General features: G+C 48.5%; 10 protein-coding genes across 10 annotated transcripts; 5 read left to right on the top strand and 5 right to left on the bottom strand.

Annotated features, from left to right (window-relative positions):
- Positions 1–1018: 1018 nt before the first annotated feature.
- On the bottom strand, positions 1019–2087 carry BP5553_05304 (Uncharacterized protein; the record flags this gene model as incomplete). The annotated part of the gene is made up of 2 exons (XM_032013927.1): positions 1019–1844; positions 1897–2087. The coding sequence occupies 2 exons, from the start codon at positions 2085–2087 to the stop codon at positions 1019–1021; spliced, it is 1017 nt and encodes a 338-aa protein (XP_031870527.1).
- Positions 2088–2465: 378 nt separating this feature from the next.
- On the top strand, positions 2466–3512 carry BP5553_05303 (Uncharacterized protein; the record flags this gene model as incomplete). The annotated part of the gene is made up of 3 exons (XM_032013926.1): positions 2466–2709; positions 2761–2888; positions 2937–3512. 3 exons carry the CDS (start codon positions 2466–2468, stop codon positions 3510–3512), a joined length of 948 nt encoding a protein of 315 aa, XP_031870526.1.
- Positions 3513–4222: 710 nt separating this feature from the next.
- On the top strand, positions 4223–5977 carry BP5553_05302 (Uncharacterized protein; the record flags this gene model as incomplete). Its single annotated transcript, XM_032013925.1, has 3 exons — positions 4223–4266; positions 4320–4736; positions 4789–5977. 3 exons carry the CDS (start codon positions 4223–4225, stop codon positions 5975–5977), a joined length of 1650 nt encoding a protein of 549 aa, XP_031870525.1.
- A 333-nt stretch (positions 5978–6310) lies between these two features.
- BP5553_05301 (uncharacterized protein) lies at positions 6311–8781 on the bottom strand (the record flags this gene model as incomplete). The annotated part of the gene is made up of 2 exons (XM_032013924.1): positions 6311–7439; positions 8099–8781. The coding sequence occupies 2 exons, from the start codon at positions 8779–8781 to the stop codon at positions 6311–6313; spliced, it is 1812 nt and encodes a 603-aa protein (XP_031870524.1).
- Positions 8782–9396: 615 nt separating this feature from the next.
- BP5553_05300 (uncharacterized protein) lies at positions 9397–10857 on the bottom strand (the record flags this gene model as incomplete). Its single annotated transcript, XM_032013923.1, has 3 exons — positions 9397–10283; positions 10333–10494; positions 10557–10857. 3 exons carry the CDS (start codon positions 10855–10857, stop codon positions 9397–9399), a joined length of 1350 nt encoding a protein of 449 aa, XP_031870523.1.
- A 485-nt stretch (positions 10858–11342) lies between these two features.
- On the top strand, positions 11343–12928 carry BP5553_05299 (Uncharacterized protein; the record flags this gene model as incomplete). Its single annotated transcript, XM_032013922.1, has 3 exons — positions 11343–11513; positions 11565–11783; positions 11837–12928. 3 exons carry the CDS (start codon positions 11343–11345, stop codon positions 12926–12928), a joined length of 1482 nt encoding a protein of 493 aa, XP_031870522.1.
- Positions 12929–13952: 1024 nt separating this feature from the next.
- BP5553_05298 (putative single-stranded DNA-binding protein 68k chain) lies at positions 13953–15990 on the bottom strand (the record flags this gene model as incomplete). The annotated part of the gene is made up of 5 exons (XM_032013921.1): positions 13953–14046; positions 14097–15530; positions 15577–15667; positions 15720–15883; positions 15947–15990. The coding sequence occupies 5 exons, from the start codon at positions 15988–15990 to the stop codon at positions 13953–13955; spliced, it is 1827 nt and encodes a 608-aa protein (XP_031870521.1).
- A 338-nt stretch (positions 15991–16328) lies between these two features.
- Positions 16329–17443, top strand: BP5553_05297 (uncharacterized protein; the record flags this gene model as incomplete). Its single annotated transcript, XM_032013920.1, has 3 exons — positions 16329–16451; positions 16512–16539; positions 16608–17443. 3 exons carry the CDS (start codon positions 16329–16331, stop codon positions 17441–17443), a joined length of 987 nt encoding a protein of 328 aa, XP_031870520.1.
- A 1224-nt stretch (positions 17444–18667) lies between these two features.
- BP5553_05296 (uncharacterized protein) lies at positions 18668–19510 on the top strand (the record flags this gene model as incomplete). The annotated part of the gene is made up of 2 exons (XM_032013919.1): positions 18668–18728; positions 19020–19510. The coding sequence occupies 2 exons, from the start codon at positions 18668–18670 to the stop codon at positions 19508–19510; spliced, it is 552 nt and encodes a 183-aa protein (XP_031870519.1).
- A 1878-nt stretch (positions 19511–21388) lies between these two features.
- BP5553_05295 (DNA-binding of Mlu1-box binding protein MBP1) lies at positions 21389–23457 on the bottom strand (the record flags this gene model as incomplete). Its single annotated transcript, XM_032013918.1, has 3 exons — positions 21389–22772; positions 22822–22954; positions 23007–23457. The coding sequence occupies 3 exons, from the start codon at positions 23455–23457 to the stop codon at positions 21389–21391; spliced, it is 1968 nt and encodes a 655-aa protein (XP_031870518.1).
- Positions 23458–24173: the final 716 nt, after the last annotated feature.

Below are 24173 nucleotides of genomic sequence, written 5' to 3'. Positions count from 1 at the left end.
ACTGCTATAATATTATCCGCTTCCCTTCTTCTCTTTTTACTACTCGCCCTTCTCAATTAGCTACCATCATTACTTATGCTCTTAGTGCTCGATTCACTTAATACAATGTTAAATTACTGTCCCAGCCTCGGTTCAACCGTCAATTCAAGCTTGATATGTATAAAGCAACGATCTAACTGCTGCTCGGTTTATGGTTCAGACAGGGAACCGCGCCTAGCTAGATTCAACTTCGATCATTTACATTGTGTTTGGAAACTGCCCTTTATATGGCCTAGAAAAGATAGAGTTTAGAAGATGGTTGTCATTTAGTACAAGGTTGCCATTTGTAACTTGTAGTCATTCGGCAGGGACCTGTCAGCCCTATAACTAGTCGTTGGCCCTACAGAGTAGGAAGATGTAGCACTAGCGTATCGTAAGTGTTCCTTGCGTTTATAAGCTAGTTTCCGGGATTAGATGAGAAGGGGATACATACCTACGGGTACCTACCTAACCTAATGATATTTTCAATATTGATCGAAACGGGTTCTAGGGATCTGCCTGGGTCCAAACGACGAAGCAATTACCCACCGTGTGTATAAGCTTTATTACGAATCACACTTTTGGCGCGAATGTTTCAACAGGTAAAGGTTCTTAAAATCTTCCCCTAAAGCAATCAATTCACTATCTAGGGAGGTTTCTTGCACATCCCACTACAACTTTGAATGCCTTAATATACAGGATTCTTAGCCGGCTCGCAATACGGATCCTGCGGCTCGAATGCTTGTTGGCATTGGGTCTCTGCCACTTCTCGCAAAATGCCCCAGATGGTTGCTAGTAGCAATGAGGTGGGCATAAGGTAGTGTAAGGCCCCTCCAACCCCACCTCGGGTCCCTAGATCCTTGGTTTTCTCTGATTCCTCCAGTCTGCTCTGCAGCTATTGCCAGTAACAAGGAATGGCTGACGACATCGAGTCCCAAACGCGGGCCGGTTATCCAACCCTCGACGCCAGAAAAGGTATTTGCGTGGTAGATGTTCTTTCTCACGGGCCGCTCAATAGACTTAAGACCCTCTCGCGCTTCTCTTTCCCCAGATATGGGCTACTTTCCCCTTCATCCTCGGCATCAACCATAACGGCGGCCTCGTAGACTTTCATAACTAAATCTTCATCAACAGGAAGCCCTTCTTCCACTAATAGCGTTATCACTCCCCGAACCCTGGATATTTCTCTCCTTGTCTCAGGTGGGATTTCGTCGTTCTGGCTCGAGTAGGCCATATTGCTAACGCTCTCCTCGATTCGGGTAATTGATGTATCATTATCGGCAACTTCGACATGTTTGCTGATCCAAATGTACCCATTGACACCTAGAACCACATCAACCTTCCCTCCTCCGTGCACCGTGTCAATCGTCCAGGTCTGTCTCCTAGCCCTAACTACGCCACCACCACCTCCAGTTCCACTGACGCTCATAAACATCCCATTTCTAAGCTTTCCATACTTCAAACTCCTGGTATGAAGACTTGCACTGCCATCCTGATGTAAAGCCTGGACCTCAGCAACCAGCAAATCGCCTTCACTAAAGAATGTCCTGATCTGCAATTCATCCGTCTCTGTCCTCTTGCGCAGAATTCCACCTGGCAAGTTGATGGCAGAGAGAGGCAGATTTGCAAGGACAGGAGCTCCAACATCAACTCGCCAGCGCTTAGGTTGTACTTCGATGATGCGGCCCACGACAAGATCACCAATCTCGGGGGTATAACGAGCCCGGAGAGGCCGAACCGAGAGCAGTTTATTTGTCTTTTGAATAGTACCAGCTACCGTGGCTATTATTTCGGTGCGAGCAGGTGCGATGTATGTGCCGTGACCTCTGCGACGTCGTTAGCAAATGCCGCGGTAAATAATAAAAGTGCCATATATACCTCATCCATTGCGGATCATCTGTGATAGTTTCACCAGGAGTGACAATGTCTTTGGCGGAACGTTGTGCGTGTGTAGCAGCCCGCATATCAACATCTCCTTCTAAATCCACCCCGCCGTTTTCAGAATCATCCTCATGCCGGGACTCCTCTGGCTGCACTGCTGGAGCTGGAGCCACTATGGTAATTGCCATTCTTGCTGCCGCAAAATGATAGCGACAGAGAACTGAGTATGCGTTTCTTGTCTTGACGAGGGCTTAATTGTTGTGAAGTTACTGGTCTGGTCTGGGCCGCTCGTGAAAAAGATAAGTATGGATCGGAGATCGGATGAACTTTGTTGCTGAGACCTCCTAGCGCCAAGGCAGCGGCAGAACACCGGAGGAAGCAACGCGTACAACACGAAGTATGATATCATGTTCCCGTGTTTCCCTATATCATTAGAGCAAAATAATTTCTCTGGCCAGACAAAGAAGGCTATCCGCCTTGCTAGCCAACACAGTATGGTGGCCAGGTAACATATCAGCAATTCAAGAACGCTTAATCGCAGAGACCTATTATCTCTTTATATCTCCATGAATCCGCAACTCCAATCTCAAGAGGTAACAACAAGTGAGCCAGTTCCGGATTCAAGTCTGGATTCGCCACAGAAAACGAGCCATACTGAACCATTGCCAAAACTACATGCAGTGCCTCCCTCTCGAAGGCGGCAAGTTATTCTATGGACTGGCGTTACTCTCGTTACATTAGATCTTTGTTGCCTCCCAATAACTTATTTTTATGCGTTGAAATTCGATACAGATCTTAGTTTGCAAACGAGTATGTAGTCAGCCCCATGGCAGCTCCCACAACATTTCTAACCCTCCTTAGTTTTTGCCATTATCACAGGCGTCTATGGCTTAATAAGCTTCACCCACTACTTCTTCCGCTCGCTCAGGCTGTTCCTGCCCAAGAAATCACCAAAATGGAGACCCGTGGGGTGGACCAAATGGGGGATAGTAAGCGCTCGCAGCACATAATATGTAGAGATGCTAACCCGGAAGCAGGCGGAATTTCTTCAGGTCAATATATTAATCATTATAACACTAGTCGAGATCGAACTCGTAGCTGCCACAATCCCCCACAACCCGTGGGTTCGTGTTTGTGCGATGGCTTCCCCAACAATCTGCTTCTATGTTGGGTTCCTCTTTTGTGGCACTGCTATCCTTACACAGATGCGCAAGACACTTCCATTTAACATGTCCTCGACCCCAAAGGGATCTCTCTGGAGACCGGCACTGTTCGCTTACGTCGAAGATGCGGGAGCGCTGGAAGGCCAAGGAGGAGTTCCATATCGCGAAGCCATCATGAAGAGATACGAAGTCAGTCCTCGGTTCAGGCGGATGATCCTCATTCTAGACTGGATGTGGGGCGTGGGTCTCCTCGCCATTGCCATTATTTCGACGGTCTTGATCATGGTCTTAGACAAGAATATCGCATTCGGCGTCGGATGGGGCCTTCCCTGGGCATTTTCGGCGGTATACGCGCTTTTGACAGTGTGGATTGTAAAGCATCATCTGAAAAGGGAGAAGGCGGAGTGGGCTATGAAGGAAGTAGCCAGCTCAAATATGTCTGCTGCATGAATTGTATGATTAGATGAGTTAAGATACTGGCGACAAAGGTTACGACATACATTTTCGAGGAGCCGCAAAGTCCCTTGTTTCGTGAAAATCTGCACGACTGAGGATCTCAATTGACCAGCCTCCAGAAGCCCATACCCGCTAGGGTCAACGCGATGCTGGTGATGCCTGCTTGCCGGCTCTTCATCCCCAATAGTGATTTACTTTGAAGAATCTTTGCTTGGTGAGCTTTGAGTTGAGAATGCCCCGACACGTAGGTGTAGGCGCCTAGCCCTATAAATGCAGTAGCTCCTACAGGAGCCGTCAGCTTAATTTCCCAAATATTTCTATGAATCGCGTCTGACCGACTAGTCTGCATGGCAGGCAATCTTCTGGTCCTTCTTTTGCAAGAACGGCTTGAAGGGGCTCCGGTTTGTCGATGTCCTGTAGACGAGGTATAATGGACTTCGACATGGTTCACTGTGCTTTAAAAAGAGTGAATACTGTTTGAATCTCGTGCGATCACGCAAAGGAACGTAGTACTGTAGTTGATTTGAAGAGAGTGTTATTATGATAGGAGGAAAAGCTCGCAAAACCGCGGGTTTTTCATTGCAACAAGCGACGCGGCGGTCCATGGGATGTCGCGACCTGGCCAGCCCCACGTCCCCCTTCACAACTCCCCACCAGAGCGTTTCTGGAACTCGGGATGATACAACAAGAACAGATAATTGATCATGAGCCAGGTCATAGAGGCTCTGTATATTTACGATGAGCACAAGTACGTAAACCGGTCCGTACTACAAATATTCCAAATTCTGACTGCTCCTAAAGGCCCATACTCTCCCACATATACACGGCTCGACCTATCTCTGCCCAGCAGTTACTACCCCTCTACCTTGGTCATCCAGCACCCCGACCAAATCTAATATACCTCCCAAATACCTCGCCACCTACCCTGGTGTTCAGTCTCATCCATTCCAACCTATTGTTCCTCCTAACGTCCTCCCACGAGATTGAGCCCTTACTTGCCCTCGAATTCCTACACCGAGTCATAGATGTGTTCGAGGAGTTTATCGGCGCCCCGTTACTAGCACAGAAGGTGGAGAGTAATTATGATGTCGCCGCTCAACTTTTGAATGAGATGTGCGATGCGGGGGCTGTTAGTACAACAGAACCCAATGCGTTGAGAGACCTGGTGGAAGTTGAAGGGTGGATTGGGAAGTTGTTGGGTGGCATCAATATCCCTGGGTTTGTTATATCCCTTGAACAAGCAAATACTCTAGTAATAACAAAGTCATAGGAAAGCGGGATTCGCGTCGGCGTCCTCGAGTTCGAATATGTCAGCTATATCCTCGACTGGGACACTGGCAACAAATACCCCAGCACTGCCATGGCGGAGGGCAAATGTACGGCATACATCTAATGAGCTATATGTTGATATTGTCGAAACACTATCCGTGACGCTTGCTCCTTCCGGTCGCCCTTTGGCAGCTTTTGCAAATGGCACTATCGCGTTCACGTCAAAGATATCTGGCGTTCCTGACCTCTTACTTAATCTTTCAACCCCTTCAGGGAAACACAACCTTGACAGTGTAATGGAGCTGCCTGTCTTCCATCCATGCGTAAGGTTAGCCAGATGGAGAGAAAACCCGGGAGAGTTGAGCTTCGTACCACCCGATGGCCGTTTTGTGTTAGCCGGCTATGAAGTTAATTTACTCCCTTCTCAGAGCGATAAAGTTGGTAACACAAATTCGTCAAGTCTGAAGCTGCCAGCTCATGTCGAGGTCAAGACGAGTCTCGGCCCCACGGGATCTGAATTCGAAGTAAGGCTATTCATTACTAAGATCCCGGGTCAGGGCAACTCTTCAATTTCTGGGTCATCCTCAAGGGGGGCTGGCCAACTTGGTGGGCGTGCTGGATCTGGGTTTGGAGGCGGGCTGGGCATGCATTCGGGAACTTCCTCAATGCCAGTGCTGGATGATCTGGTAGTCACAATTCCTTTGCCAGCTGATGTGAGGAATTTGTCAGAAATTAGAGCAAGCAGAGGTGATACCACATATAATCCAGGAGGCAAGAATCTTGAGTGGCATATTCCGGCAAAGGAGGCTGTCCCGGGAGGAGCGAGCCTACGCTGTACCGTGGCCGGTCCCCTTACAGATGACGGAGATTTTGAGGGTAATGGCTTCAGGCTCGATGGGAGATATGACTATGATGAGGATGCATATCAGAGTACGCCAGTACATGCGCAAAAGGCCGCCGAGAAGGCAGATGAGGGGACTGATGCATACAAGGTTGCACAGAATAAAATTCTCATGCCTAGTTCTGCGTCGATCAGCTTCTCTACGAAAGGATGGCTGGCTAGCGGAATCAAAGTGGAGAGCGTAGTTATTGATAATAGGAAGAGTCGAGGCTTGGGGGAGGGCGTCAAGCCGTATAAGGGAGTCAAGTATCTGACGATCAGCAGGAGTGGTATTGAGGTTAGGTGTTAAAGGTTGTGTTAAAGGTTGTGTTAAAGGTTGTGTTAAAGGTTGTGTTAAAGGTTGTGTTAAAGGTTGCATTCAAGGGACCTACCGCTCTGGTTGGAGCGTACGAGGCCCAAAATCCTACGCTGTTAAGTGACAATTGCGTGTCTAATATGGTATCTTGAAGTGAGACCTCTGGCAGTGCTCCTTTGCGTTCACAACTCATTATTCCTAACGCTCCAACCATTCGGAGACCACAGAACCTGTAGGAGATCGTCGATGCTTTTGGTCATCAACCGCTAAATGCACGATAAGTTGATGCTCCCATCAATCGTTTAATCAAACTATTTTGAGACTAGTTCATCGCCATCTTTGATGGCGCTCCTCTTCCTCTCTTCTCCGGATGTCTTCTAGAGAAACATATCCCTCAAGAATCGTCCTGGTCATATCCCCTAAACCCCTATTCATTATACTTGGTACAGCGGAGTTCGTAAACCCTTCTTGTCGTCCCCGGAGATTTTCTTCGGTCAACGCAGCTGGTGGGACCTTATCCCTTGGGACCATTCGTTCAATATAAGTTCCGGTCATATCTTCTTGCTGCTTATTCATGGTAGCCGGAACTCCGTTGACAATTGGAACTTTGGCAGGTCGATGGATCTGTCTTGGAGCAGCAATCTCCCGCCTGCGCCGCTGCGTCCCAGTGTGTTCTCTCCCGGCCGCCTCCCATTGTTTTCCCTTCCTAGTTCGCCCTTGCTCCTCTGCTCTTCTCTCCTCTTCGTCCTTCCGCCGCTTCTCATCACCATACTTTCTCACTGCATCTCTCAACTCCCGACTTTGCGTTGCCTCTCTTCTCTCTTTCCTTATTCTTTCTATATCTCCCCCTTCGCGTTCCCTCGCTACCCGCCCTACCTCTCCACTCACTTCCATTTGATAGCTCATCGGTTTATTATATCGCTCGGCCACTTCGACCGTTTCTCGCTGGATTTTTTTCTCTGCTTCTCTTCGTTCTTGCGCGTATCGTTGCAGTGCAAGCACTCTGTCTGCATGCTCTTGAGCTCTCTGCTGCTCTGCTTGATCTGTTTCGACTTGCCTATATGGAATATGACCGGGTTCGGGAGCAAACTGGGTCAGGATTGGGAATCCGTTGCTGCTGCGCTTGATCCGCTGTGATAACCTCCGTCCCAACGCCCCTAATGACCTAGACGAACCCTGTCCAGACTTATCGCCTGATGATCTTGAATCCCGGCCACCTGTTTGAGATGAACGAGAAGGCTTCTTCTCGACGGCAATTTTATATCCTGGAAGATTGAAAGTTATGACTCCTCGCTTCTGATGACGGTCTTCATGTTCTAGGGCACTTTCGTCACCCATCTTGCCGCTTTCAGTGTATCTCCTTCCTAGTTCTCCTCTCGGATCCGCTCCAATGCTGTGACTGCGGGGGCTTTCTCCCTTGTTTTCTTCATCTAAGCCAGCAGCCTTCTCTCGAACACTGTTTCTCTTGTTCTTTAATCAGTTCTTGATCGGCATGCTATTCGCGGTGTTTTGAATTGAACAGAGGGTGGTGACTGTGCCCTGTGCATTTGCAACAGAGTCTTGTTCGGTATTTAGTAAACGGGTTTGGTATGCTGAAGGAAGTGACAGCCTTTCAAGACTGGTGGTGCTGCTCTATGTGCTCGCCAAAAAGTAATCGGTCTAAGCTTGTGAGATAAGTTCAGTATGTTAATAGAATGGGTAGGTTGTCAAGACCAGTAGTTCGAATGGAAGGTAGAGGTGACTATGTACATACTATAACAAATTTCGCGAATCACGGCTACCTGGTAACTGAATCAAGCGCTTGAGATAATCATAACCGCCTCTCTCCTTGACCATATTCCAGGGTTATTACAAATTTCACGTACAGCTTAGTAGGTATGAATACTTTCTAGTTACGAGTCCCAGTCACCGTCACGCAGATGATATAAACGTGACTAGAGTGCATAATTCCAACGATTCTATTCAACTACTATTCCTACCTATACTAACGTATCTAGATAAGACTGAATGCCAGCCCATTACTTCACAGGCTATCTACCCCTCTGGCGCTGCTGGATTTGACGAGGATCCACCATGCCCTCAATGTACGTTCTCTGCATATCCCCCAGTCTATACATGTCAGTATTTGCTCTCGGGGCGAGGCCATGAGTAGATTGATGAGAAGGGTTCCGTAGGGGTAATTGGGCCGGGGCTGTAGCTCTCCGGCGCTGAGGTCCAAATTGACCAGGTCTCTGTGGAAGGCCGCTTCGTTGCACAAATGGTGAACTTGGTCCCGATATCGAGGCACCACGTGCGGGGCGGTGCGGTAGCTCTTGTTGAGGGACGGGGCCCATATTTCCCATGGAAGGCTGCTGTGAATATCCGGGGACGTTTGAATTGAATTGACCCGGGACAGGTCCCAAGTAAGGAAGCTGCCTGGAGTTTCTCATGGGAGGCAGAGGAGGAAGTGGAGCTGTTTGTAATGTCGAGTTATAGGGGCCTGGATGGGTAAGCGCTCCACGACTTCCCTTATATGAATATGTGAGATTTCCGGCACCCTGGGAAAAGTTCTGGACATTATTCCCAAATCCTGGTGCAAACCCATTGTGGCGGGAAAGTAGCTGGCTCCTCTGCCCGTTCGATATCCCGCCAGTAGTGGATCGTCGTTGGAGCCCGCTACGGCCGCTATCCCAGGATGAGTCGCTATCACTACCGCCTTTGTTGTAGAATTTATTCCAGGCTCTTTTGTCTCCAAATGCACGTCGGATTCCGGCGTCTAGCCAGTCATGAATTGGGTCATGGCGCTTCTTCTTACCCATGGTGGAAATCTTCCAATAGGCAGAGTTTAAAATCTGAGTAGATATGGACGTGTTCTTAGATAAAACTGGCACGTATAGGGCTGGCAAGAGGCCTCAAGGTTATTGATGTGAGAGGTTCCTAGATATGTAGCTATTCAGGTCGTTCCTGAATTTATAGACTAGGATTTTTCCCACTGCTCGCTGTTCTTGATTCACTAGACCAAGATGACTGTAATACCTCGCAGAACATTGATAAAATACTAGAGATGGAGAGTCTCTGCATATAGCTGCTATCTGATTCACCCTGAACTATTCCCCAACATAAACAACCATAAGAATGGATCTATTTAGATTCTAGTGCAAAATAACCAGTGAGGGAAAATAAATGTCAAGGGACCGAAAGGTGGAATGCGTCAAAGGGGAAATACAGAGCAGTTTCTACTTCAATACGTAGGAATAAATGATACTATAAAAAAGATGTTTCATGACTTCAAATCGGACATTGTTCTAGAATGCATAGGAGTATAGCTAGTCAATTCTCACTGTTGATAGATTGTAGCAGCTATCCGGTATAGCCAACATTACTGAGATACAATGCTTGCAAATCAAAAGCTTTTGTGGCCCCTAATCACAGGTTTATAACGCTAGCTTCTCATGTTTGAAGGGCTTTTGCCCCTCTCCTTCACCATACTCCATCGTGATATGCCCCGCCCCCCTTACCTTATACTTGTAAATCATAAGCCCCTCCAAACCTACAGGACCTCTTGCGTGGATTTTATTAGTGCTAATCCCGACTTCGGTCCCGAACCCATACCGCATCCCATCAGCCATGCGAGTAGATGCGTTCCAGAAGACACCTGCCGAGTCGACACTTGACATGAATTGTTCGGCCAGAGGCGCCGAAGACGTGAGGATAACGTCAGTGTGATGGGAACCGTGGGTATTGATGTGGGATACAGCTTCTGTGAGGGAGGAGACTGTCTTGATGGCAAGTACGAGAGAGAGGTGCTCTGTGTCGAAGTCCGTCGCCTCAGCATCTTGAAGTATGGCTGATGAATGTGCTGGCAATTTGGCCGTAAGAGCCGTCTTACTTGACGCATCGCACCGGAGCGAGACACCATTCTCTAATAAGGCTTGTGCTACGGGAGGAAGCAGTTTTTCGAGAGCAGCCTCTTCTACCAAAAGAGTCTCAACACTGTTGCACGCCGCTGGGTACGATGTCTTGGAATCGACTATGACACGGACGGCTACCTCCTGGCTGACACTGTGTTCGAGATATATCGAACAAAGTCCATCGGCATGACCGAGGACAGGGATTTTGGTGGATGATTTGATATACCGCACCAGTTCATTGGAGCCTCTTGGGATAACAAGGTCGATGTATTGATCCAAGTCCAGAAGCTGAGGGATTACATCCCTCGTGGTGACCAACTGGATTGCATTGTTTGGAACTTCTGTTGATTCCAGAGCTGCAGATATCACCTTGGAAATTGCAATAAACGATTCTGTCGATTCCTTGCCACCTGGTGACTCATTAGTGATATGACTTTTGGAACGAGTATGGCTCCGTACCTTTCAGAATGGCAGCATTGCCTGACTTTATGGCAAGTGAGGCGATATTGGCAATAACTTCTGGACGGGCTTCGAAAATAATGAGAAGAACACCAATTGGGCAGGATACTCTTTCAAGATCTAATCCATCATCAAGCCGTGTCCGTAACGTAACTTTACCCACTGTGAGTCGTTTCATCAGCCTCAGTCATGTGAAGCAGGGGAGCAGACCAGAGGCAACATACCAGGATCGTCCAAGTCACGGACATCCAGAATACCCTTTAACATATCCTCCCATTTCCCCTTCTTACCCAGATCCAGACGTGAGACTATGCTTAAGCTGAGTTCGCCATTTTCAGCGGCCTTTCCGGCCAGTGCTAAATCCTGAGCATTGGCTGCTAGAATTTCGTCTTTGGATTGGGAAAGCGCCGCGTGGATGGCTGTTAAAGCATTATTCCTTGCAGAAGTGGGAAGAGTTGCAAGGAGATGTGAGGCTGACTTTGCAGACTTTGCTGCATCAGCAGGAGAAGCATTTGTGAGAGACATTGGATAAGTCTAGGGGCGGGAGTTGTTTTTGGTGTTGATATTGAAGTGGTGACTCGAAGGTCACTGGACGTGCAATTCGTACATTTTGATGCCAAGATTTTCGGTCCCGGCTCATCTTCGGCTCCCCGCCACTCCGTCAACCCCACATATTAATTCAGACACGCCGCTCATCCTAGTCGTCGCCAGAGATAAGTAGATACAAAGTACACAGCCTTGTCTCCAACAACGTAAGTCCAGGCATCTCCAACCTCGTCGCGACCCCGCCGAGCCCGCGTACTTTACGATAACATACCAGTTATAAGGACCATACTCATACTGTCATTTCAGATTTGGGAGAATTGCGGTATTTTAATTAATAATTGTACTGCTGGGGTCTAGAGCAGCCCAGCTCGCAGCTTACAGAGAGCACACTTGGCTTGACGAGAGTTGCCTGCTCAAGACGTGGCCCCTGGGGATCCTTATACCGTGCTATCGGCGATCTCAGAATGGACGACCTATTGCCAAAGCTTCTATCGTTTCCGCCTCACCCCCCACCTCCAAAACCTCTCAGCATCGTCCAATACGATGAAGGCATCAAAGCCCAGATCTCGGCCATCAAGAGTATACCAGAGGGCAAGCTACTACAGCAAACCTCTAGCGGTGAAAATGCCCTAGATGTAAGTAATCATCATGGACCTCTTGATGATGGTGCTAATAATGCCACTTAGATTATTAATCCTGCGCTAAACACCGTCCCATACGCCCTCATTCTGACTGCACATATGTCTGCCATGCAAAGCGGCGCCAAAGACGTGGACCTTGACATGCTTTGGGGCAAGATTACCGATTTCCTTCCAAACTTCGACCCTCGGCAAGCTCGCTATTTGGGCTCCGAAATATCGCGTATTATTGAGGCCACCGCCGCGATTGCACGCAGTCATCAGCAGGTATGCATCTGGAGATCGAAGGGGAGGCACACTTAAGTCCTAACTTATTCTAGATTCCGCTCGCCCTCCCACCCATTAGAGATGCACTGCTACGTATCGATCCTACGGGCACCGTGTTTACCTCGAAGCACCTTCTCCTCGTGAAGCTGGCATTAGAATCTCGGAGTTACGACAATGTGATCCCCGTCCTCGAAAAGCCCATACTATATATCCCAGGATCTCGCAACCAACCAAAAGCAAAACATATTTGCGATACCGCGCTTCCACCCCAAGCCTACATCACGCCCGCGAATGGTTTCCCAGGGAAAGGTATCCGGCACCACGATGTTTTAGAATATTTCCTCTATAGCGGAATGGTCTACATTGCTTTGAGGAATTGGAAGCGCGCTTTAGAGTGCCTAGAAGACGCGGTTACATATCCTGCCAAAGATAGCTCTATTAGCAAGATTATGGTGGAGGCGTATAAGAAATGGGTGCTCATCAATCTTCTGGTGGAGGGGAGATTAATGGATATACCGAAAGCCAGCAGCGTATCAAAGTTGTACCATACCCTTGCTAAACCCTATGAGACCGTCGCCCGAATTTTTCAGCTTGGTACTGCTTCCAGGCTCAAGTCGGAGGTAGAGGCAGGGAAACACATATGGCAAAATGATTGCAACACCGGTCTCATCCTCAACGTCCTGGCGGCATACCAAAAGTTCCAGATCCGGAATCTTGCAGGTGTCCACAGCAAGATATCCATAGCAGAGATCCACAATCTTACCATGAGTGGCGAGACAGGTGCCAAGCTGCCGAGTTCCCAGGCTGTCGAAACCTTGGTACAAAACATGATTGCTGACGGTTCTCTAAACGCCACTCTAAGCAATCCCTCCAACCAAGGATCAGTTCTTACATTCTCACAAGGTGGCCCTGTCTTGAGCGAGAAGCAGGTGCAAGCAGAGCTCGCAGCATCAACGCTGCGCATTAAGAATCTGACGCAGGAGATCAAGAACACGGATCACATAATGACCTACGATAAAGACTACGTCAAGCATCTTCAGAAGCAAAAGAAGAACACTAAGACTATGCACGACCAAGGGATTTCCGGGGGAGATATGGACTGGAATGGTGTTGATGACGAGGATCTCATGGATAGTTTATATTGAGGGCGTCTTGGGAGCTAGAGGTTAAAAAGTCTTGAATTCGTGGGTATTGTCATACCGTAGATGACAGAAGAGGCCAGTATTCTTAAGAATGAAGATGATGGCCTTGTCCCTGCTAGGTATCCTAGTCATGCTGGTTTGTCTGAAGTTCTAAGAGGTTGAGCGGCGTACACGGTGGATTTGCTGCCATTATGGTTGCTCTGGCGTCTTGAAGTTATGACATTCACGATAGAGAGACACATTTCCATAAACAATACATGAAAGGACTAGGCCAGTATAAGGCCTGCAGCATTAAACCCCTTCCTGGTAGGACTGTGTCAATTGAAATATAAGCTGTGTACATGCGCAGAGAAGATTGGACATGATCAAGCGCTTCTTGCATTGCAGTCGATTAAGAACGCAGTTACGCTGGAGGCAATGTCAATAGTATACAACATTGACTAGAATACAATCCACCCATGATTACAACGCTACAACCTTGGTCAATAGTGCATCATTTAGAGGGTTTTGGTCCTAGGCACTGTAGAATAACTCCTATTAGAGCATTGAAAACTATTAGGGGCGATTGTCGTTTATTGTAATGGAGAGTTTCCGGCTACTCTAATGAACTTCAGGATTCGCCTAGATATTGTAGGTACCTTTAAAGGCAGGATATTGTAAGGGCTTATTCGTATTCCAGTCCATGTGGTCAGTGATGCTTCTCCCCTGGAATCAGCTGCCGTGCCTGCCCTGCATAACACAAAATCACAATGGCCGCTAACCTATCGATGTATTCGCAATGGATCAATTCATTTATTCATTTTTGGCAAGGATTCAAGCCATTAACGCCGCCCCCGCCTTAGCATACGAATCACATCATGGCAAGGACCATTGACATTGACCTCCTCTACCAAACCCTCGCCCCATGACATTGTGCTGGTGCTCTCTTTCAACAGAGCAGCAAACATGTTACTTAGCACATAACAAATACATCCCATCCTCATGCCGACATTAACAAGTCCCACGACAAATCAATAATAAATCCACCTTAGTCAATGTTGTACAGCTTAATGAGCTCCGTAAGCTTCCGCGCCTCTGATTTGAAGTCAATAGGTGCGGCGCTAAGCACTTGGTATCGAACCCTGAAAATATGTTTAGCACAGTTATAAAGTCGGTCGAACAGGAATAGTACCTCTGCTGATCATTGTAAGTGTCCATCCTAGCTCTGCATCTGAAGAATAGGGTCTTGCAATTGGCATCATCAAAAGCTTTCTGCGCACCCTCGGCGTCATTCTCCTTTAGCTCGTTCAATTGATCCGCATCCATGCCCATTACCAGACGGCCAACGTCATCAAAGCAACTCAAATACAACTGGCCAGTATGATCGGCAACGTTCAGCGTCATGATATAGCGGTGCTGCGGCCTAGGATGAGCTATCTCGCACTTCTCGCAACGCCAGGTACCATCCGGCAGCTCCGTGACTTTCTTGTTACAATTCTCGCTTAGACAAGCAGGATATGATATCGAGTCTTGTTTGATGAAAACAATAGTAGCCTTGACAGAGAAGTAATCATCCTTCTCAGACATTCCGAGGTTTTCGTCTCGCACTTGAGAGATAGTCTTTGTTTGATCTTGGCGACCTCCAGCTGCGCCCGCGCTGGCCATGTTTGTGTGTGTTGCGAAGCTCTCACTTCGGCCCTGAGAGTCATACCATCCCTTTAACTTATGAGCTTCTGGGATATCCGGGTCGAGGGACATGGACCCTGAGGACAGTAAACTGAGACTTCGACCATTGAAATCGGAGACTTTTGCGCCCTTAAACGCAACTATGGATTCGGGATTCGTGTCAAAAGCCGTTGCAGTCTTGCCCCATATCGTCAGTCTGACAGAAAAGCCGCTATCATCCACCAGGGTCAAGTCACGCTTATCATATCCCTTTCCTGTGGACTTGGATTCAATTTGATTGACCTCGGCAACCTCTTTAAGCACCCCGATAACATCAATTGTTGAATCCTTATCGATATCCTGAAGTTGGCCGATGGTTGTGAAGTTGTATCGAACCTGAGGGACGTTCTCTTGGTCTTCCGCCTTTTCGACCAATGTATCCTTTTCGAAGGTAAGCTCATAGTCGTTGGGTATATTAGAGAACTGCTTCCTTGCTAATTGCACTCGACATGGAGTCGAAATGTAGTAGACGGAGCCTTCCTGAAATACGTCATACAGCGCATCACATTCATTGTTGAAGCCAGTAGCTTTAATCTCCCCACTTTCATCCAGAAGATTGACACTGAATAATTTTCCTTCGCTGCTCGCCTTGTGCCAGGTTCTGATTTCTGATTTATTGGTGACGCGAGCTTTGATTGTCCACTTGTGGCCGTAGGGCGAAAGAGCTTCAATAGGATGGATTGTGCCGTGACTTCCCGATGCTGAGCTCGTTGGCACAGTGCGCGAGGCCGCCCGAGGGGCAGCCGGCTGGGGTTTGTCGTTCCCATAAAATCTGGTCCCGCCAATAGTTGTGTTGACCGGCTTTGCCTCTTCGTCTCGCGCTGGTAGAGCCACGGGGTCTCCAATTTTTTCGAGTTCGCCTAAGCTTTCAATAACTTCAAGGTCCAGAACGATGAGGATTCTGAAATGATCAGCCAAGGAGCCTTGTCTAATAGCAATCCACCAACCTTTTGCCCTTGACCTCGTTCGCCTGCCATGACTTGAGTCGAACGATCGATCCCTTCTTCAACTTTCCGTCGTGTACAACATGATTCGCCTCTATGATGATATGAGTAAGTGTGACGGCGGAGAAAGAGGCGGGACGCCTTACGAGTGGCAAGCATGCTCTGAACAAAGTTGTCCACGTCACTCAGAACGAGACGGTATCGCTCTGAAGGGTTCTCGCCTGTAGATCCCAAGGCTTTTATCTGGACGCATTGGCAAATTGGTACGGGAAAATTTCTCGCGACATTATCAGGGTCGTTGAAGATAGCGCTGACGGCGGTTAGGGTCAGTGGGGTTGCTCATAGCGCGCGAAAATGGAGAAAACAAACGTACTTCAAGGCGCCCCGCGATATCTGAGCTTGAGCTGCATCTGCCATCTTGGACAGCGTAATATCGAGTTCGAGATGTGGGTGAGATATATGTGTATAGGGGAGAGTGGTGGTGTTGATGGCGGGGGAAAGAAAACAGGAGTACTGTCCTGTCGTGATGACAGACGCGATGGGACGCGTCGAGGCGTAAAGTGGTCCCCGCTACTACTCGTACGTGCTTAGTAAGCGGCGGTGTCATCCAACCAAGGCACTGCCCCGCCATAAGGTACGTATACAAACAAAGGTATAGATAGGACCCTTACCTCAGACATACTTTCTACACTCTCTACAAATATCCCATCAACGTTACCAAGCCCTAGAAGTCATCTCCCCCATCAACCGTAATTATGGCGGATCCATCTGTAGCAACTAAAGCTCCGGAGGGCGACGCGCTCGAGACAGAGACAGAGACGGAGCAAGGCTCCTTTATTTCGGGGGATCCCCCCGCCCAGAGTGGTGCCGGTCTGGGAGTATGTCGCGCTGAATCTCCTACTATGAACAAAAAGACTCCTTTTGCTAACGATTTACAGGAGCACTGTCTGACAGATAGACCTACTCGTCAGTATACTCTGAGAGCTGGCAGCCAGCTAGCAGTTTAGCTGGCACCGTGTACTGACTTGAATCAGCGTTTGGACGGGGCCCGTCTGGCGAGCTGACACAATTGGGAGGAGTCGAAACATATATCTCGAAACCCGCGGATTATCCCCATGCCCCTTCAAAGCTTCTACTTCTCTTGACCGGCGCCACGGGTCTGGACTCTGACAACAACCAAATACAAGCCGATAACTTCGCGAGAGAGGGATACCTAGTGGTAATGCCTGATATGTTTAACAATGATCCCTTGCCTGGCTCCGCAACATATGAGGAAGAGAAGGATCCTTCGGTTATTGAGCAGATCAAGATGCGCGCAGCGGAGACGGCCAAGAGTTTCTTGATCGATATGTGGTTGGCAAGGCAGACACCTGAGAAGGTCTTGCCAATTGTTCACAAAGTAATCGACGCAGCTAAGGATGAGTTCGCGGATGCTGTAGCAAGTGGTGGAGGGATTTACTCTGTTGGCTATTGCTTTGGTGGGAGGATGACTCTTCTCCTGGCTGGCGAGAAACCAAATACACCTGCATGGGGCCAGAAAGCACAGGACGAAGAAGCGGGTGCAGTCAAGAACGGCCCCTTTATCAAAGCAGGAGCTATCGCCCATGCTACGCTAGTGTCGAGAGAGGATTTTGAAGGAACCAAGGCACCACTGGCCTTCATTTGTGTGGAGGACGACCAACTGTTTCCTAACGATGTCCGAGGATATGGCGACAAGTACTTGAAGGAGAATAACGTCGAGTATGAATTCAAGACGTATTCGGGTGTTCCGCATGGATTTGGAGTAGTAGGGGAGTATCAGGATGCCAAAATCAAGGCAGCTCAAGCAGAGGCCTTTGATCAAATGTTGGCTTGGTTGAAATCCCACTAGAGACTACGTTGCTACTGGCGTTATGGGCTATATCACGGGTTAGGTGTCGATCAATAAGTCATTTGGGGGGGTTTTCACGCGTTTTGGCTCTCCTCGCCCATTCTCTTTTACTCACGTTATGCAACAGTTCAAGCTGCCGACTTCGCTAGTCTACAAGACCAGGGCGAAATTCTTGTCCGTTCTCAGATATAGTGACTACGTGCATACCTTCTATTAAGGGGCAAACCACCACGCCCAGAGCTTCCTGTCGCTCTCTATCATTCCGTAATAACACATTATTACTGGCTAGACTGTAATAGATCCTTGAAACCATTATTAACTAAGGAGCCGCTAAGGATAGGATCCAAGATATGAGTGCTTGTTTCGTGGCGCAATGCTGCAAGAGAATGAATAGCCAACAGGGATAGGATTGAAGATTTGAGTGCTTGTTTCGTAGCGCAATGCAGCAAGAGAATGAAACTTAAACTACGCCTTTCAACATAGGATCACCGAGCACAATTCAGTATCCAAATCGCCATTCACTGTGCAACTACTGAGCAGATGCAGTGGATCTCATTCCTGATGATCTCAGGATTGGAATTCCAAATAACATCATTTTCGCATATGCCAAGAGAATATAAAACCGACTTGGCACAGGCGTAGCAACCAGCAACGCCATCTCTAACAATAACAGTAACAGCGCCTGAATACCGATCGTCTCAAAATTAAAAACGCACCGCGCCGCAGTCGAATTATTTATAAGAACGACCCACGTAAACCAGCACAAATAGACCAGCCAAAGGACGTCCAAAATACCAACCCCTAGGTTAGCTTGCGGCGTGTCAAATCCTTCGACATGTCTTAAACCGGCTAATTTCAGCTGTGCCCCTAATATGACTACCGCTACTCAACTAACTCTAAATCCTATATGATCCTAACGATGGGCTCATGACTTTTCACGTAGTATGCTACGTAGTTAACTCCTGACTTCACGTAATATACTACGGAGCTAACTGATCCATCGATCATGCACATAAGTATATCGTTCGCGGCAGTTCCGTGAGGGTTCATCTGTTGTTGATAACTTTTCGACTTTTTTCTGTTTCACCTCGCCTTGAGCTCCTTGTTTTATATTTATCGCTTATCTCTATATTTATTGAACGGAGAAATATCGTCCTAGTGAAAGTTCAGACGGATTTATTCAAGAGAGAACATAGCCAATCTCAAAGGCTGAAGGAAAACAAGATGTTCAGTTATGTGGTTTTCCTGTTGTTAGCCGTAGTGTCGGTGTCGGCAAGGGCAATGGGTATGTCTGAATATCTCTCTTCTTTACTGCTGTTATTGGTTTTTACAGGACGGTGCTTGATTACAAGATGCAATAGTTTGCGTTTTCAAGAACTGAGCAGTTTCACCGGATATAGTGTTATACTTAGAGTTTACTACTCCCCCAGCATCCCACTTCCTATCTCATCAGCTCCTACATCTCCTGAGGCTCCCCGGCCGCACAAACTCAAATACATCCTATCACTCATTACATTTCCTCTCATCACGCTTTCTAAATCCATAAGCCCCAAATTTAAACTAACACTATCCACAGATTTATCACTACCACGTAGCCTCCTGCAATTCCTCCCACATATGCCATCCAGCACCGTCCAATGCTCCTTTTCTCCACCATCTGCTCCTCTATCACCAGCGAAAACTTACGCACAAGTCCCCGCCGCTGCCTGGCCAGTGATCTCCAAGCTCCTCCACAGCAGCCTTGTCGCCAACTCCCAGGCTAACGCATATGCGGTCCAAACCTTCAACTTAGGTTCCGAACCCCAAGGCGAGGATTTTGAAGGGGTTATGCTTAGTGTCATGTATGGGGCTATGCCTCCCACCTACGTGAGGGTTGAGACAGAAGAGGGCGAGAGGGTTGAACTCAAGAGACGAGAAATTCCCGTCGGCGACGTGGATATGCAGGAATGCCTTAGTCAGGCTGCTCAAGGTGTGGAGAAGGTGAAGATGATGGAAGGCTCTATGGAAGTCGATAGGCCCAATGCCCCTACTGGGATGGTAAACTTTTTGGTATACCGGGTCGATTGATTGAGTGGCATCACGTGGATAGGAAGAAGCGCCGTCTCTCAACAGCAACAAAACAGCATGCTAGCCCGGAAGAATACTGCGGCTCTGATTTTCAACCACGCTAGTCGTGATGGAGTCATGGTTTCATGTACAACATAGGGATAGAACTGTAAACATACAAAGACGATGGAAGCCGAGGCACCGAATGAGCACCGAGGACGGAATACGTGTAGGAATATGTACTAAACGGTCCACCCCTTCATCCACCCAAAGAGGTGATGAAGTGGAAGAGGAAGATACAACAAGATGAGAAAGAAAAGAGAGCATTGAATTACTGGGGAATAGGATAGGATAGGAAACGTTATATATGTATGCTACGAGCAAGAGGCATTTAGATAATGACAACAATATTTCAAACCTGAGATCCCTAATACAAAGTCGAGCACGCAAGGAAAACAAGCCGTATACGCCGCTAATTAGAGCTAGGCTTCTTGGGAAGGATGGCAGTGCCGAGCATTACGTTTTAATACACAAGGTAACTGCACCGACTCTACCAATGAAAGATAGATCTGGGATGCTCTACGAAAGACAGCCACGAACTGGGTACCGTATTTATGCACATTCCCCTTTCCCTGAGAACCTAGACTTAAAAGCTTATAGAAGCAGCTTTCTGCTTAATGGCCGACTACTACAGGACCCTACCCAAAATCCACTTAGGACCTACCTCCGTATTAAGAAGATAGGTGCGATAAATAATTAAGCTGCCTCGAGAAGTCCACTAAGTGCATAATACATGAAGTACTTTGTGTAGACAAGGGGAACCTCACTTGACGAAATTATGCTGCAGGAAGAGGCATAAGTGCGGCCCGACAATTTCCTAGCTCTCGGGGGAAAAGACAAAACAATTAAAAGACAAGGTCGTGATGGGACAGGCAGCTTAGTGGGGTTCGGAGGGCATGCAGATAGAGCACCTACCTACTTATTACCTAGCAAGTATCTTACCCAGCCTCCCATCCCCTGTGCTGCGCGCCTACGTCCAAATTACTTTCACATGTCAAGTCACTCACTCACTCGGTCACAGGCAACAAATGGGTGGGGACTTCCGTATACCAAGATGTTTTCCATTTTAATAAAGGTGTGTGAGTAATAATAAAAAGGTGACTCGCAACCTCCGCGGATCCATGCCATTGCCATTGCCCGTTCCCTAGCGCTGTAGAGAAGGTCCTGTATCGACAGATATCAATCATGAAAAAGCAAGGCCCGGACCAAAAAAAAAACCGACTTGTACTGCTATGCAACACAACAACAAAACCAAGCTTTTAGAACTTCTCTTTCTCGTAAAGTCGTCGTCGGGGTTACATCAAAGGAAAACCAGCAGCAGCTCGAGGGTTAGAAATAAAGGAAAATCGTCATAATCGTCGTTAAAAGTGTAATAAGTTCCACAAAAAAAGGAAAGAAGTTTGTCTGGTGATTCGGTGAATCAGAGGGCTCCTCTGAGCCAATAATCCATCCGTGCCTAGGTTCATAAGCAGGCGTTTTTTCCAAGTCTCCGCTTGCATGTGTATCTCTGGGCCTTGTCTCATCGATTATCGGCCCCTTCCCCGTTGCAAAGCGTAAATCATCAGCCATATGCATAGCCACATGGACTTCTTTAAAAAAAATCAAAGTCGTAACTCGTCCGTCATCTGAAGTAAAAAAAAATATGCTGAATTGGTGTTTTCAGCCAATACAAGAACAGTTGTTGATGAAGGAAATTTTGTCTAATGAATGTGGTTGGTGGAGATTTTGAATATGTTCGTAGGCCAAAGCCGGGGAGGGATGGCGTATGGATAGAGTCTGGGTGAGACGGTCCAGACCCGGTAAGAATGTGCAGAAGATCTGGCTGGGGAGGGCGAGAGGTTATCGGCGTCGTTGGGTCACCGCAGATCGTGCGCGGTTCAAGCCAGCATCGTAAGTGGGCCCCGATACTGATCCTTCACGGATCGTCTTGCGCCTTTTCAGGCCATCAACATCGCCTCCGGGACCCCGACTTGAAGGGCGAGCATCATCATCGTCGTCGCGTCCGCGTTTGTTGCTCGTGGGAGCTCCGTTCATGACAGGCTGTTGGGCAGCATAGCCATTCGGTATCGGGTTTCCGAGATCCGATTGCGAGCCGTACACGTCCCCGGACGAGTTCCCGTTTGCGGTCCCACGCTCACTACTCATTACATTATAGAGATTACTGGATGGTGGTTGCGGAACACGTGGGGGAGTACTATAACCACCTTGCTGTTGAGCATAGTATGGCTGTGGTGCAGCCGCCGTTCTTGGCGTGGCCCGCCCCGACGCTGGATTATTAGGAGAACCGGTCATTTCCGGAGACAGATGGGCATGCTCTCCCGGTAACGAGCCGACTGCTGGCCCATTCGCGTAGTTGTACGAAGCACGCGTTGCGTCGTAGTTGGAGGAATTGTCATGAGTGTACTCGGCATCATGTTCGTGCTCTGCCTCCTCTTCACCCTGGACATGCCCAACCTGCCCCTGTAGCTGGTTGTGAAGCATCCCGTTGGAATCTTTGCTTTCGTGGTGCTCTGATTCCGAACCTGGGGCTCTTGCTAATGGCGGCCCCATCTCATTCTTGATGTAAGGATTTGACTGAGGGTAGCGGGACATGTTTTGCTGGCCATTCGTCGGTTGGGGGTAAGCAGGTTGTTGTGGAGGGGGAGCTGAGTACACTGGTCGGGAAGCATCATACGGTTGTGCGCTTTGTTGATACTGCTGCATACTCTGAATTGAGGTGCCCGGAGGGGTCGTCGCAGGAGTTGTGGGCATTGACCGTGCGTTGCTTAAGCCAGTATCGATCGACAAGGGATTTGCACCTTGGCCGCTCATCCCACCTTGAGACCCCCATTGGAAATTTCCATCCGAGCTGCCCATATTCCCCATTACACTCGACGCGCTTGTTGGGGGAGTTGGAAATGTATGTGCCCGGTCCATGCCCGGTCGGCCCACATTGCTGGGATGTGGTGCAAGTGAGTGCTGCGGACCTGGAAGCTGGTTTCCAATTGAACTATTCATTGAATGGTGGTGGTGTTGATGTAAAGATGGCAAACCTGGGGCCTGGGAATTGCGCAATTGGTTCTGCTCTTGTTTTCGACGCTCTGCGGCTGCCATAACCGCATTTGTTCGAGTTTGATTCGTCGGGTGATACAAAAGCGCACCAATGTTGTGAACAAACAGAGGATATAGCAACTCTGTTATTTTCTCCTTGTTCGCAAAATCCAATGCCCGCTCGAATGGGATCCTGGACCAACAGTCAGTTCCGAATATACGAATATACAAATCCTACTTACCAGACTCCCTTGAGGTGCATTGGGCCAATCTTAACGACATGCCTCAGCTTTTCGCTCTTGAGTATGCCATCTCTTCGACCTCGAGTCATTCCTGCCACATTCAAAAGCTTCGTGCCATTGATCATGTGATTGTCTGAGAAACTGTTAGCAACTTTCAATCCATCCGGTGCACTTCGTCTACTAACCCTCGCGTCGAGCCACACAAACCCCTTTAGCCTCGACCTGAAAACACAAGCTACCCTCATCTTCCCACAAAGTCGCCGTGACTCTCGGCTTCATGCCCGGAGGCGCTACTTGGCCGGTCGTGTCGAAACCTTGCTGTGCTCCATAACCCTGACCCGGCATGCCTGGCTGAGCAGCAGACATAGCGGGCAATGGCAAGACGTTGTTTCCCTGGCCCATTGAACCTGGCACCGGGTGGCCCGCCGCTGGAGGCGATGTCAGCCCGTTGGAATATCCATATTGGTTATAGGGCCCTGGCGCGGTGGAGTATTGAGCAGGCCCTGGTTGTAGCAGAGGCGGTTGCTGGTGCTGTGGATAATGGCTCATCCCACCAGACGTGACAGTTTGCGGGGGTGGCGGTTGCCCGGCCGAGATATGTGACGAGTAGTACATATCTTGTTGGCCGTGATTCATATTTGAATATGAGTCTTGGTTGTAGGAATAGGCGGTGCCGGAGGGCGACGTATTGTTGTATGCCGCCTGCGATAAAGCCGCTGGGAGACCAGTGTTGGCGGGAATGGTTGGAGAGGGTGTCTTTGGCCCGTTCGAGGAAGACGCCGTCGTGTACGACGACTGAGAACTCCCGTTTAGGATTGATGCTGATCCAAGGGAACTGAGTGAGCCAACCCGGGGAGACGAGGTACCGGACGAGTATGCCTGTTGCGGCTGGGGCAAAGGCAGTGCAGGCAGCCTATCATTCACATACAACGGTCGTTGCGCCGCGTGATGATTGTAGTATGGCACGTCAGAGGGTCCCCGGGTTTGCACTTGTGATATCGACGGGAGATCCAGCTTTTCGGTTGGAATGATACAAGTCCGGAAAGGACAATGGATTGGTTAGACTCCACGTGAATCTCGTGAGTCTATGTGCAGTGGAGCAGTCGAAGCTCGCACTAATGGATCACGTAGCGGGTCGTACGAATTGAGCTCGGGACAGAAGCCGTGATCTCGAATTCCCAGTGATCTTGGTCAACGTAAACAATGCCTCCAATGAAAACCTGGAGCGATGTTTGGGATGTTGAGGACCTCGGAGGAGGGGACTTTGGCAAGAGGGCGCAAATGATGTCGTATCTATTGATCAGAGACAGAAATGATGCATATGCCGCCGAATGAGGGTTTTCGTTATAAAA

This window comes from Venustampulla echinocandica (assembly GCF_003357145.1).
Source record: "Venustampulla echinocandica strain BP 5553 chromosome Unknown scaffold_2, whole genome shotgun sequence".
Lineage (NCBI taxonomy): Eukaryota > Fungi > Ascomycota > Leotiomycetes > Helotiales > Pleuroascaceae > Venustampulla > Venustampulla echinocandica.
This window is presented reverse-complemented; position numbering and strand designations above follow the sequence as displayed.